This window comes from Somniosus microcephalus, chromosome 1 (assembly GCF_052327205.1).
Source record: "Somniosus microcephalus isolate GS21.2 chromosome 1, FLI_Smic_1.0, whole genome shotgun sequence".
Lineage (NCBI taxonomy): Eukaryota > Metazoa > Chordata > Chondrichthyes > Squaliformes > Somniosidae > Somniosus > Somniosus microcephalus.
In genome coordinates, this window is record NC_140987.1 from 96114667 (window position 1) to 96129499 (window position 14833).

At 49.4% G+C, this 14833-nt stretch overlaps 1 protein-coding gene across 1 annotated transcript in view; it reads left to right on the forward strand.

Moving 5' to 3' along the window:
* Positions 1 to 534: 534 nt before the first annotated feature.
* Positions 535 to 14833, forward strand: part of LOC147124242 (transcription factor RFX3-like) — a 157978-nt gene continuing 143679 nt past the window's right edge. Inside the window, exons 1-2 of the mRNA XM_085984118.1 lie at positions 535 to 564; positions 1292 to 1366. Coding sequence (XP_085840244.1) covers positions 535 to 564; positions 1292 to 1366 — 105 coding nt within the window. The remainder of the gene's footprint in view (positions 565 to 1291; positions 1367 to 14833) is intronic.

The following is a 14833-nucleotide window of genomic DNA, read 5'->3' on the forward strand; positions in this document are numbered from 1 at the left end:
ACTGCAACAACTCGCCAAAGCTTCTTCAGCAGCACCTCCCAAACCCGTGACCTCTACCGCCTAGAAAGACAAGGGCAGCAGGCGCATGGGAACACCATCACCTCCAAGTTCCCCTCCAAGTCACACACCATCTTGACTTGAAAATATATCGCCGTTCCTTCATCGTTGTTGGGTCAAAATCCTGGAAGTCCCTAACAGCACTATGGGAGTAACTTCACCAGACGGACTGCAGCAGTTCAAGAGGGCAGTTCACCACCACCTTCTCGAGGGCAATTAGGGATGGGCAATAAATGCTGGCCTTGCCAACGACGCCCACATTCCATGAAAGCATAAAATTCCCCCAGTAATTCATTCAATTAAAAATCAAATAAACCTGGCAACACTGTAGGTCTTATATCGCAAATTAATTATTCTTCACAGTCTTTTGTATAAAATCCAATATTACTGCAGGCCATATGTCACAAGTTCAATATTGTTCCAGAATTTAAAATACATGCCATTATCAAACAGAAAGATCATCGCATCGTTATGAAAATGACTAGTGAAAAATATTCACTGCTGCATGTGTGTTGTAAGCATTAACAGATGCTGCTCAATGAATTCAAGGGTTCAGATGGAAATCATAAACCATAAAAATTTACTCTTGCAATCTGTGATCTGATTTGAACCCCTGACTGGATTACTGCCTTATAATTCACCCACAAAGTATCCTTTTTAATCCTCTGTAATCTTTACTTTCAAAAGGTTTTTAACTTTTCATTGCCCTAGCTCATATACACACTGTGGGATACAATTGATGCACACAGTTGGCATGTGAAGTACATCATGTATCTGGAACAAATAGCATAACATGCAGCTGATTTTTGAAGTATAACATACAGCTGGTACACATCACGTGGCATGTAGCTGAGCTGGTATTCCAATGCAGTACAGGTACAACATAAAACTGTTCAATACTGTGTGACATGCAGCTGGCCTGGTACATGCAGTGTAACAGAGCTGGTATAAATTGTACAATCTGCAACTGGTACACAGTTTAGTGTGCAGCCTGGCTAGTACAGTGTACTGCAGTATGACATGCAGTCTTTTCCTTTAGTTCCTTAAAATAAATTGCACTTTTAGAAAGTGTTTTGCTTTTAAGTTGTATAGAACTGGAGTATTCAAGTTGTTATTTGGAACTTGCTCATTAAAAAATCCTGTTGTGCCTTTTTTATTCTTTAATTTATTTCTATGTTGAATTAAATCTGCTTTTACTATCTTGTCTTGAGCTCTTTTTTAATGCTATCATCAGATTGAAATGGCGATTGAGACGCTCCAAAAGTCTGATGGTTTGACAGCTCACAGAAGCACTCTTCTCAACAGCCATGTAAGTTACCTCTTCCTTCAAAACCACTTTAAACTTTTATCTGTTACATGAGTCTTTTCTGATTAATTCTGCTGCTACTTCTGCTTATTTTGTTTGTCCTGACATGTGTAACATATTGACATTTTGTATTGCTTTTCTTCCCGTTACCAGAATAAACAAATGGTCATGTTGCGATGTGGTGTTAGAATAGAGTGGAGTGAAAATTTCTCAGTGGTTCCACAAATTTCCCACCGTAACTCTGGTGGGAGACCGGCAGACACCCCCTGAAAAAAACGGCAGGGACCTAGTTGTGTCTCTGCTGTTTCTAGGAGTTTCCAATTTGCATTATAAGGAGTGGAACTTCTGCCCGCCTCTTAGAAGGCAAATGACACCAGCAGGGTAGAGCCAGAGGCGGGGCCTTCCTACACTGGGAGTTCTGGCTCTCTGAGCTCAGTCGGACCTAGTGTATTCGTGGAGAATAGTACACGCAGTGAGGTGAGGTGTACCAGCCTCCAGATGTGGTCAGGATTGGTGAGGTGCAGACCAAGGAAGCAGACTGAACACTTGAGCATTTTTCTTTTACTCCGGGGCCATAGGGAAAATGGCCCAGATAGGACTGGGGGAGGGGGTGGCCTTCCCACTAATCCAGAAACTTCCAGCTGAGTTAGCATTAGAGGGTACTGACAGGCATGATCCCATCGAAACTACCTGGATTGTATCCTGAGGAATTTTGTTGTCCATGACTCTCAACTAGAGCAGGGATAATCAGTAGAAACTGTAACAGGTAGAGCTAAAACCAATTCCGCCTAATCTGTTTGCCTCAGTTTGCAACAGAAACACTTTTTGGTGTAGCACTATTGTACTTTTTTACACCATTATCATTAAGGAGAAAGTGAACAAACAATAATGCATCACTTAAGTGTTAGCAAATAGAATTCTATTTTCTTTTCTTAAGCTGGTGTGTCCATATGAAACCTCAGCCACTCAACCACTATGACTCTTATTCATGTCTTTGTCCCCTCCAGACATGACTACACCAACACTTTCCTTGGTTTCCTCCCATCCTCCACCCTCCATATGTCTTATCTTATACTGGGTTTGTTTTTTTGCCTTCCAATTTTCTCCTCTCGCTCTTGAATGCTCTGACTGATACTGGATTACAGGTCTGTAAATGCTGGACACTCTCACCCCAAGTATGTATACGAGCTGGGACAGTGAATAGTATGAAAATGATTGGTGAAGAAAGTTCACTACTATGTGTGTATTATACACACAAACAGATGCTGCTCCGTCAATTCAAGACAGTAACCTATTCTCTGGTTCAGCGGACAAAGATAAACCATACAAGTTTACTCTTGCAGCTAGAAATTTTATCTGTATCCCTGACTGGATTATTTGTAATTCACCCACATAGTATTCATCATCATCCATATTTGAGACTAGTTAGCAAGACTTATTGTTTCAATATGGAAGGAATCACTGATGAACCCAATCTTGTCCTGTCCAGGCATGCATACAATGTGCGTTTTTGCATCAGGAATTAGTACCGCAGCTAATTTTTGTTTCCCGAGTGATGAAGTCAATTGTATAGCCTGAGTTGCTGTGCCCATTGACAACAGTTAACTAGGGTTACCAACTCTTGCTGGACATATTCCCAGAGGTTTCATCACTTCACCTTCACCCTCCAACCACCCCGCTCAGTCAAACAGCCTTTTTTCCATCTCCAAAATTGTTATAACTAATAAACAAAAGTATTTATTAGTTATAACAGACTTATAATTCCCTCAGAGAGGGAATGGGTGATCGTCATGTAAAGGGATAGCCATATTTCAGAAAAATACACCATCCTATGAATGGAATTTTTGACTTTATTAAAACATGAAAACTGGGTTTAAAAATCTAAAAAGCCTCAAAGACACACGCTGTAAACAGAATACAGGCTCCTGAGATAAGATGAAGTGTTAACACAAAAGTTGTAAACACCACACAAGCTTTTGAAATGGGAATTGATTGTTAATACTGAGACAATGGCCCTATTGAAGCAAAGGGTTGCAGCTTCCAAGAAGTCTGCAGTTTGGCGAAACACAATAACTATACTCAGTTTAAAGTGTTACAAACTAACACTTCAGATAGAAACACAGAACATTAAAAAAAAATGTGCCTTTGAAAAAATGACATCAAGTAAAAGAAATACCTGCCGTAAAATAGTTTTATGTTAAACTTAGAACAAGGAGACAGAAGTCTGTAATACAACCAATTGAAGTAGCTAAGAAATGCATAGATCACCCTAGTTGAAGTGTTTCTGATTCACATATTGTAAAAGGTACAAACAGAAGACTTTGTAAGTATGATATCAATAGATGACACCAAGCAATCACATGGTTTTTGTATTGAAAATGGAACAGTTAGGAGACACAACGTCTGCTTATAACCAGTTAAGGTGATATTAAGAATTCAATTGAAGACCTTTGTAAGAATGGTATCAAAGAGATAAATCTGTTATAACCATTTTTATGATAAGTTTTTGAACACCTATACAGCAGACAGGATTCTGAATGTTAACAGCTGAATTGACAGTAAGAGTAGAAAGAAGTCAGCAGAGATATGCCTAGAGATAATTAGCTTACATCAGCAGAAAACTTCAAAGGATATACCACTGAGAAAGAGTATAAAATATGGAACTTTCAGATAGAAAGTCAGAAGTCGCTGGAAGGGGCAAGCGATTCTCAATTTCAGAGGCGGGCTCTGTAAGTTTTTAACTCTGAGTCTTGGGGATCAAAAGGTACTCTTATTTGATTTTGGTGGATATTCTGGATTAAAAATAATAAGAAATGTAAAAATGTAATGAAGTTAAGATTTGAGAATAAGGATCTCTGAGAAGAATTGTAAGCTAATTGTATTTTGAACTGTTAAAGTTGCACTTGATTCACCAGCTGTTAACTGCATGTCGGTTCTTCAATAAATCTATATATTTTTAGAATTGTCTCAGAGTATTTCTGTATCAAACTCACAAACTCAATCTCTGTACACTCTTTGGTGAGGAGTTACAGAATTCTGGGGGAGTATTCCGGACCCTCATAATATCCGGAAGGTTACAGTCTAGTTAAACTTATTAAAAGTGCTATCTGGAGGATGGTAACATCTTCAAGTCATTCCTTTCCTTTAGGGAGAGATAGCCTGGACCTTTAGACCCAGTTAAGCGTCTTATAGAATTCGGATATCTCTAACTTTAGTTGAAGGTGAACGTCTGGGGAATACGCCTGATCTGGGGTAGCCCGAAAAGGGCTTGTACTGGCCTCGCTAGACGTGCTCCTATCTAGTTATCCAGCAAGTTAAACACTTATTAGATAATTCCTCGTGAAGCCGGTTTGCTGTTTTGAAGCTTTACTTGAACAAATTTGTGAAACTGTAAACAAAGACAAAGTATGTTTTGTACATAAACCTGAGTACTATACATTAGATATTACATAAGATATAAACATATTTACAACAGTAGAATAGACTAATTGTATAACTAACTAACATTTGGACTAACTTCTGTAACTACCAAATATTAACCTTTTATAAACAAAGTATTGTCAAATACTACAGACAAAGTTGCTATCATGCTAACAAACAAAGATACTCACAGATATTGTGTCTGTCCTAACATATGAGACCAGATTACACTGGATTGCGAATCCCTCATGGAATTCTCCATTACTCTGCCAGGTTCTTTCTGGGAAAACTACTTCCGGGGTCAAACAGGAAGAAAGGTCAACTGACCTCTGCTGTATACAAACACTGCTAACACAATAACCACCACCAGAGGGTGCTATCTGCATGTAAAAAGTCCATAAGTCCAGAACACTCCCCGTCTGGGGTCGTTAACGACTCCACATAGTCCGAACGCTACTTGTCACTGGAGTCCTCTGGCGACACGAGAAGAACCACCTCAGAGACGGGCCGAGAGAAGACCTTTGCTGTTCCTTCTTTGATGACTCTCAAGTCCACCTTTCTCACTCTCCCGTCCTGGCTGGGATGGGACTTCACGATGATAGCCATAGGCCACTCACTCCTTTTTACCTGATTGTCCCTCATCAAGATAACATCTCCTTCTTTAAGATCTGGCCTCTTGTCCTGCCACTTGCGTCGGCTCTGTAGCGTGTTGAGGTACTCCCGTCGCCACCTGCCCCAAAACGTGTCTGCCAGACTCTGGACCCGTTTCCATTCTTCCTTGAAGAGTTCTCTTTCCCCAAACTCTCCTGGAGGACAAGGGGGAACACATGTCTTCTGGGTCAAAAGCATAGCTGGAGTGAGGATGAGGGGCGATTCTGGGTCTGAAGATACGGGAATGAGGGGCCTTGCATTCATCACGGCGGTGACCTCAGCCATCAGTGTGGTCAAGACCTCATGTGTGAGGCACGACGATCTACCTTGGAGAAGCATGCAGTCGAGGATACGGCAGGCAATGCCGATCATACGCTCCCATGTGCCACCCATGTGGGATGAGTGAGGTGGGTTGAATACCCAGGTACATTTCTGCTCTTGGAGATACTTCTCCACATTGTTTGAGCTGGAACTGGATCCATCCATTTTCAGCTCTCTGCAAGCGGCAACAGAGTTTGTGCCGCAATCCGAGTGTATTTGCTTTGCCGGGCCTCTAATTGAGAAAAACCTTCTCAGAGCGTTTATGAAGCTGGAGGCGCTCATTGTTTCTATAACTTCGATGTGTACAACTCTTGTGGACATACATGAGAATATCACCGTCCACCTCTGGTGCGGCGTGAGACCATGTCCCATGGTCCAAAGACATACGCCTACGTAGGTGAAAGGTGGTGCTACTTGTAGCCGCTCGGCTGGCAGATCTGCCATCTGTTGGTGCTCCGTCTTCCCATGGAGTTTCTTGCAGGTGACACATTTGAAAAGCGTGCCGCTGATACATCTCTTAGCTCCAACCAACCAGAGGCCGTCTGCTCTGATGGCACCTTCGGTGAAATGTCTGCCCTGGTGCTTCACAGCCTCATGATGATGACGCACAAGCAGAGTGGCCAGGTGATGACGACCTGGAATGAGGATGGGGTTGGTTGCATTCATTCTTAGTTGAGACTGCGATATATGTCCCCCAACTCAGAGAAGTCCGTCGGTGTCGACGATAGGATGCAGCTTCCGTAGACTGCTGTGAGGGGGTAGGTTACGTTCTGCTGCTATGCACTTCAACTCTTCTGAGTAACACTCGTGTTGGACACTCTTTATCACAAGGATTGTGGCTCTCTTGAGCTCCTCTTCAGAGGGACTCTTACGACAGATGTGCCACCCATGGCAGCTACTCTCTTGTGTAGACTGGGAGAAAGTATGAGCTATGTGGGTTAGGCGTGCTACCGTCTTTATGAGAGTCTTCCATTTGGAGACACGCTCGAAGCGTTTGGTGCTCATCAGGTCCTCAGAGATTTGAGTAACGTTCGCTGTGACTTATGGGCGTATCTCAAAGTCAGAAACAGGGTTGAGGAGGTCGAATGACTCGTTGAGTTCGGAGAAGTGTGGGGACGGATCCTGAAGAAAAGCAGGTCTTGACAGCCAAGTCGTGCTGCTGAGTAGGGACGCTGTTACAGATCTAGACCCATGGTCAGCTGGGTTCAGGTCTGCAGGGACGTACCTCCACTGGTCGGGGGATGTGGACTGTCGAATACATTGGACCCTGTTGTTCACGTATACGTAGAACCGTCTACTTTGGTTATGGATGTATCCTAGCACCACTTTGCTGTCTATATAATATGTGATGCTGTCGAACTTCAGATCAATCTCCTCTTCTATGAACTCTGCAATCTCGACTGCTAATACTGCTGCACACAGTTCCAATCTGGGTATGGTGAGGTCTGGCTGGGGTGCCAACTTGGCCTTACCAAAGACAAAGCCGATTTTGCTTTGTCCCTCTTGAGTGGTGACTTTCAGATAAGCCACACTTGCAATGGCCTTAGCGGATGCGTCTGCAAAGACACAAAGCTCTTTGAATTGGGCATTTAAGGGAAAGACGTATAGGAGCGAGGTATTCGGATCTCCTGTAAGTCTTGGAGTGAGTCTCTCCATCTGTCCCACTCTGCTTCCATCTCTTCAGGGAGAGGTGAATCCCACTCTTCAGCGTGTGTGGAGAGTTCCCTGAGGAGCAGCCTGCCTTGTATAGTGACAGGGGCTAAGAAGCCAAGAGGGTCGTATAGGCTGTTGACTGTAGAGAGCACTCCTCTACGTGTGAAGGGTCTCTTGGCATCTAAGACTTGGAACGTGAACGTGTCTGTTGCTATGTTCCAAGACACTCCTAGGCTACGCTGTAGGGGGAGGTCATCAGTGAAGAGGTCTAGATCCTTGACGTCCTTAGCATGATCTTCAGGGGGGAATGCCTCCATCTTTGCTGGTCTGTTAGAGGCTCTCTTGTGCAGCCTGAGGTTGGATAGTGCAAGTAGTTCCTGAGCTCGTCCGAGGGTACTGATGGCCTCTGCTTCGGTCGGGAATGACTTCAGTGCGTCGTCGACATAGAACTCTCGTTCGATGAACCCTCTCACATCACTGCCAAAGTCGTCGTCTTCTTCCTTGGCAGCCCTCCTCAGTCCGTATATGGCGACAGCAGAGGACGGGCTATTCCTGAAGACATGGACACGCATTCTGTAGTCCACAATGTCTCTATTGGGGTCGTTGTCCCGATACCACAGGAAGCGGAGGAAGTTTCTGTGGTCTTCTCTCACCACAAAGCAATGAAACATGTGCTGGATAGCGGCAGTGATGGCAACGGGCTCTTTCCTGAATCTCATGAGTACCCCCAAGAGGCTGTTGTTGAGATCGGGCCCTGTGAGGAGTACGTCGTTGAGAGAGACTCCCTGATATGGTGCACTGGAGTCAAACACCACACGGATCTGTTCCGGCTTTTTGGGGTGATAGACTCCGAAGGAAGGGAGGTACCAACACTCTTGGCCTTCCTGGAGTGGAGGAGATATCTCTGCATGATCGTTGACGAGCATTTTCTGACAAATTCTAGGAAGTGTGCTTTCATCTTTGGCTTCTTCTCTAGTGTGCGACGGAGTGAGTTAAGACGATTATAGGCATACTCCCTGTTGTTCGGCAGCCGTCGTCTGGGGTTCTGGAAGGGTAAGGGTGCAACCCAGCTGTTAGAGCTGTCACGAGAGACCTCATTGTCCATAATCTGGAGGAATCTCATGTCATCGATCGATGGAGCAAGTTTGTGGTCATTGGTGGTGCGACAGAAGACTGACTGACCCAGGTTCTCTCCAGTGAGCATCATCTGTGTGCTGTCTGCGGAGATCAGCGCTGGGATTTTCTGAGGCTGAGCCATATGACTGAACTTCTCTGTCACTCGGATCTGACTACTGCATGGGGTAAGGTAGCTTGGACGACCATTCTCCAAGATGGAAGTCTTGAGTGTGCTCACCTGAGATGGCTTGTGAGCGCCCTTGAGGCACATGTCTCCAACAACGACCCAGCCGAGGTCTAGCCTTTGGGCGAAAAGGGCGTCATGTGGACCGTTGATCTGTTTCCTTATCTTATGTACCCTCAGGATGTCCCTTCCCAACAACAGAAGTATGCCTGCATCTGGATCAAGAGGTGGGATCTCGTCTGCAATGCGTCGCAGATGACGGTGATGATGAGCTGCATTCGGAGTAGGAATCTCAGAACGGTTGTCGGGGACTTGATTACATTCGATGAGTGTAGGAAGGGGGAGGCTAATCTTCCCGTCGGCTGACTCAACAACATAACCGCAGGCCCTCCTGCCGGCTGTCTCTGAAAGTCCAGCACACGTCTTCAGCGTGTAAGGCGACAGACTTCCTTTGACCTTGAAGATGTTGAAGAACTCGGATCTTGCTAGAGAACAATTGCTTTGTTCATCCAGTATGGCATACATCTTTTCAGATTCCTGGCGACGTCCTACAGGGTACACATTAACGAGGCATATCTTGGAGCATGCTCTTGCGCTCACTCCTTCTCCACACACCTCGGTGCACTTGGATGTAATCTCCGGACCGGCAGCTCCCTCTCTCTCCCTGCCGTGCTCTGAGGCGGGAGGAGGCGACTCTGATTTCCAATGAGCTGGGCCTGGGTGGCGTGTTGAAATGTGCCGATCACTTTCACATTCTGTGCATTTTGCATCTACCTTGCAGTTCTTGGCGAGATGGTTCGTGGAAGAGCAGCACTTGAAACATATAGGCCTAGAAATTCAGTCGCGCCACTTTTGGGGCGCTAAAGTCGGGCGGGCGCTAAAGTTAGCGCCCGCCGGAAAGTGTAGGCCACTTCGCCGAAATTCAGTAGATTTGTCCAAGGAGTTTGGGCGAGCGCTGAAACTGGCGTTGCACTCCTATCTTTAGGCGCTAAGCCGGCGGTGCGGACTGATAACGCCGAGGCCGGGCGCAGCGCAGGTGCGGTCATGTTTTGATTGACAGCAGACACCCTGACGCCGGCCAGCTCTTAAAGGGGGGAAGGGTCGACTTGGTCTGCTGCCACGCCCTGGATAGTGGAGCCCTGCAGCTAGGCCTGAACACTGCTGGTGGACCCAAATAGCGCCTGAAGCCATGCAGAAGGCCCGTGAACGAGCGCAGCGCTTCTCAGAGCATGCTTTGAGGGTGCTGCTTAAGGCTTTTGAAAAGAGGAGAGAGATCTTGTGCCCGGACAGTGGCAAGAAGGCTCCCAGGAGGCAGTACAGGAGAGCCTGGAGGGAAACCGCCCACAGGGTGTCATCCACCAGCGATGTCCCGAGGAGTGCGGAACAATGCCGCAAGAAGTACAACGACCTCACTCGGATGGTCAGGGTGAGTACCCTTTCCAGTGTCCTCCTCATCCTTGCATGTGCACCTCACATTATGGGCAAAGGGACCTCAAAGGCCTAATGGCCAGCCCTCCTCCAGCAGCTATGGCACTGGCATGATCATCAATAGCACTTTCTGCACTTTACACACTGGCCAAGCTATTCGACCATGGGAGGCAGTGCACACAACAACAGGGCAACACACTGGCCAAGCTATTCGACCATGGGAGGCAGTGCACACAACAACAGGGCAACACACTGTACTTAGAGGCCGTCCTTTCTCTTGCAGGCCAAGCTGGCGAAGAATATGAAGAGCCGGAATGTCACCGGGGGAGGCCGTGGCCAGTTCCAGGAGCTCAGCAACCTGGAGGAGCGCGTGGCTCGACTCATGCGTGGCCGGGTGGTTGGCCCCGTTGCTGTTGGAGATGCGGACCCTGTGCTGGGCCCCAATGGTAAGGACATGACCGTTTGGACCTCTTTCGTTCCCCTTGCGCTTCAGATCTACATCCTTTGCCACTGTCCGACCAATGCGCATAATGCCACCACTCATGCCTCCCTCGCTGACGCCCTGTCCTCACTCTAAAGCTACTCTTGTGCCTTCCTGCTTTCAGCTGGTGAGGAGGAGGTCCATGAAGCTGAGTGTGCCAGTCCCTTGGAAGAGGAGGACGTCGAGGGCCAAGAGGAAGGCGGCACATCGGGGGAACCCTCATCCGCGCCAGGGGATGGCAATGGAGGGGACACGTCTTGCCTGGAGGAGAGCCAGGGGGAAGTGTTGCAGGGGGCTGCAGCTCCTGGGCCCAGTGGCGTCCAGGCACGTGGGAAGGGTCGGGCAGCACGGCGGCCTTCACCCCAGAGGGGGGAAGTGTTGCAGGGGGGCGCAGCTCCTGGGCCCAGTGGCGTCCAGGCACGCGGGAAGGGTCGGGCAGCACGGCGGCCTTCACCCCAGAGGGGGGAAGTGTTGCAGGGGGGCGCAGCTCCTGGGCCCAGTGGCGTCCAGGCACGCGGGAAGGGTCGGGCAGCACGGCGGCATTCTCCCCAGATGGAGAGTCCGCCCTCCAGTCCGGAGACGGTCCTCGCCCAGGAGGTGCGTCTCCTTGATGAAATGTCCGCGGCCTCCGAGCGGTGCCACAACGAGTTCATGGGGGTTGTGGGACAGTTGCCTCAGGCCATTGAGTCCCTGGCTCATAGTGTGGCCGCTTTCGGGGACTCACAGGCCAGGGGTGTGGAACAACTCGCGGCAGCACAGGCCAGGGGTGTGGAACAACTCGTTGCAGCACAGGCCAGGGGTGTCGACCAACTCGCGGCAGCACAGGACGCGAGTCACGAGTTCATGAGTGGTGCCGTGCAGACACTGGCTGATCTGATGCGGGCACAGAACAGGGCAGTTCGGGCACTCACTTCTGCCACACTCGCTGTGACACGGAAGCATCGACAGGGCACCCGCCGCCCTGCTGCAGCACAGCGGTCTGGCCTCCACCAGATTGCTGCGCTTGCTGCAGTGCCAGCCCGGCCGAGTGCCTGTGTCTCTGGCGACCAGCGAGCGCCTGGCATCAGCCAGCTTGCCCCCATTGCTGCAGCCGCCACTGCCACTCCCCCAGCCAAGGTGCGACGAGCTGCTGCAGAGACTGATGCTGCCCAGCCACAGCTGCAGCAGTCAGCAGCCGGCCCCTGCAGGGCCGGACCTCGTCTAGGCCGACCCCCAAGGGCATCTGCCGATACGCTTGGTGCCCCTCAGGAGCCTTCCCCCAGCCTTCCAACACCCACAGGGCCCAGGTTGAGGCGGAGCAACAGGTCGGGCAGGGGCCGGAGAAGCCTGCACAAGGACTCGCCCTCTCGGCACACCAAGTAGAGGGTGTGGCCAACTGTTGTTTTTATATGGGGGTGTTTGTGTTCTGGAGGGGGGGGGCTTATTTTGGAAAGGTCGAAGATGAAGGCCAATTGGATTGACAAGTTTTGTTATTCCTCCCCAGGTTGTGGGAGTGAGATATGTTTTTCACTGTTTTTTGGGGGTCTTGTCTGTTTTTCTGTTTCATGTGGGAAGGGCCCTGAGTTTGTTAAATAAAGCTTTTTATTTATTCAGCTTGTCCAGGTGTCATGTTTCAAGTGGTTGTTGCGTTAACCGGCTGGGGCTTGCGGAGCGGCTGCATTCAGGTGCGTTCATTGCCACAAGCCATTCCCTGACAGGGGGCCTAGAAGTGTCGTTCAATAAGCCGCCGGCGGACGGCCCTTGGACCTTGTGGCTCCCTTCTGGGCTGGTACTCCTCATCCTCCTCCTCCTCCTCCTCATGGTCCTCGTGCTCGTCCTCCTGAGGTGGTGGCCCAACGTGAGGTGGCAGTGCCTGAGTCCTGCGGATAGCCAGGTTGTGCAGCATGCAGCAAACGACGACGAACTGGGAGACTCTATCCGGCGAATACTGTAGAGATCTGCCGGATCGATCCAGGCAGCGGAACCGTTGCTTCAGGACGCCAATCGTTTGCTCTATGATGTTCCTTGTGGCTTGATGGCTTTCGTTGTATGCCTCCTCCGCAGGGGTCCTGGGCGCGCGGAGCGGGGTCATGAGCCATGTACACAAAGGGTAGCCCTTGTCCCCAATAAGCCATCCCCTTGGTGGAGGCTGTGCCTCGAACATGTCAGCCACAGTAGTCTGGCGCAGGATAAATGCATCGTGGCTGCTTCCTGGAAAGCGGGCATTGACAGCTAGGATGCGCTGCCTGTGGTCACACACCAGCTGTACATTAAGGGAATGGTAGCCCTTCCGGTTGCGGTAATCCTCGGCATTGTCGATAGGTGTCCGCATAGCCACATGCGTGCAGTCAATGGCGCCCTGCACCATGGGGAAGTCGGCGATCCTGGCAAATCCGACTGCACGCTGCTCCTGCCTCTCTAGGGTCATGGGGAAGGAGATGAATTGTTGTCTCCTTGCGAAAAGGGCATCGGTGACCTGCCGGATGCAGCGATGCACGGCGAACTGGGAGATGTTCGCTATGTCCCCAGCAGCGGCTTGGAAGGAGCCGCTTGCATAAAAGTTCAGAGCCACCGTGACCTTCACTTCCACCGACAGAGAGGTCCTGCACATCAGCTGTGGACGCAGATCTCTGTGAAGCAGCTGGCAGATCTCTGCAACCACCTCCCTTCTGAAGCGCAGCCTCTTAACACAATGCGCGGCAGTCATGGTGAGATAGGACACCTGCTGCCGGTATTCCCTGAGTGGGTAAGGCCTACGTTGCCGATGCCTGATGGCCCCTCTGCGTCTAGGCATGGCTGGCCCTCTCACACAGCGTCTGCGAGCCCTTCGCACATAATGCTGGAACTGAGGGTTGGAGCCCCATGCAGCCCCCATAATGAACTTGCAAACAGTGAAATCACAAAGAGTCAAATTTCCAAGCTCTGGCCAGAAGCCAAAAATACCTCTCCTATGTTGTCCCAAATCAGTAAGGTCTGTTCCTTGGTCTGTGTCCAGAAATCCAAAGCACTAAAGTCATTGCAGCAAAATGGCTGGCCTTTATAGTTCAGTGAAAGTGCCCTTTAATTAGCGCTCCCCGAGGCCCGCAGAGCCTCTGCTGCGTTCCACTTCACAGTTCTTAACAGCGCCACGCCCACATTGGGCGGGCGCCACTGAATTTCCGGTTTGGGGCGCACAAACAGCGTTGCACGACGAAATGACGTCATAAGCTGCGCGCGCAGCTGAGCGGGCGCTAACACTTTGCGCCGGCGCTAAATGTCAACTGAAGTTGGGGCGAGGCGCAGATCGCGCTGCGCCCGGGCACTAAGCGCCTAGCGCTGGAAATCTACCCCTCTTATGGCGTTAACGGCTGGCGAACGCAACTGAATTTCTAGGCCAGAGAGTTCTCTTTGAGATATTGTTTCCGATCTTCCAGGGACATCTCCCTGAAGCCTCTGCACTTCTTTAATGGATGGGGCTTGTTGTGGATAGGGCATTGTTTGCTCATATCCTCAGGTTTCTTCTGAACCTTTGTGTTCTCAGTTGAAGACACTTGCATTCTGTGGACAGATATTGGTGTCTTTCCATGTCTGTCAAACTTGTCTCTCATGGCAAGTGCTGGGTGGGAGGAGAAGAGGTTGAAGCTGGGGTCGTTCCTGGCTTTGGCTTCTTTACGGATGAATTTGGCAAACGCAGAGAATGGTGGGAAGGCCACGTTGTGCTTTAGCTTGAACTTTGATCCAAACGTTATCCACTTCTCCTGCAGGTTAAATGGAAGCTTCTCAATGATGGGACTTACCCCTTTGGATGTGTCTAAGTACGAAAGGCCGGGTAGGTAGCCGTCCTGCTTTGCGGCTTCGAGTTCCGACAGCAGATCTCCAAGGTCGCGGAGCTTTTGTGGTTCCTTATTCGTCAACTTCGGAAAGTTCTCCAACCTGTCAAAGAGAGCCCTTTCAATGGCTTCAGGCGAGCCGTAGCTTTCTTCCAGCCTCGCCCAAGCCATCTTCAACCCCGCTGGCGGTTGTCCCACATTGACCGCTTTTATCCTGCATGCCTGTCCGGCGGACTCTGGGCCGAGCCATTTGATGAGGAGGCCGAGCTCTTCTCCTGCCGACAGGTCTAAGCCCAATATGGCATCGTGGAAGTAGGACTTCCAAGCCCGATAATTCTCCGGCCTGTCATCGAACTTGGTTAACCCTGTAGTCACCAGCTGGCTGCGTGCAAGGTATTTGGCAAGGTCGTAGGTGCTGGGACCTGTGC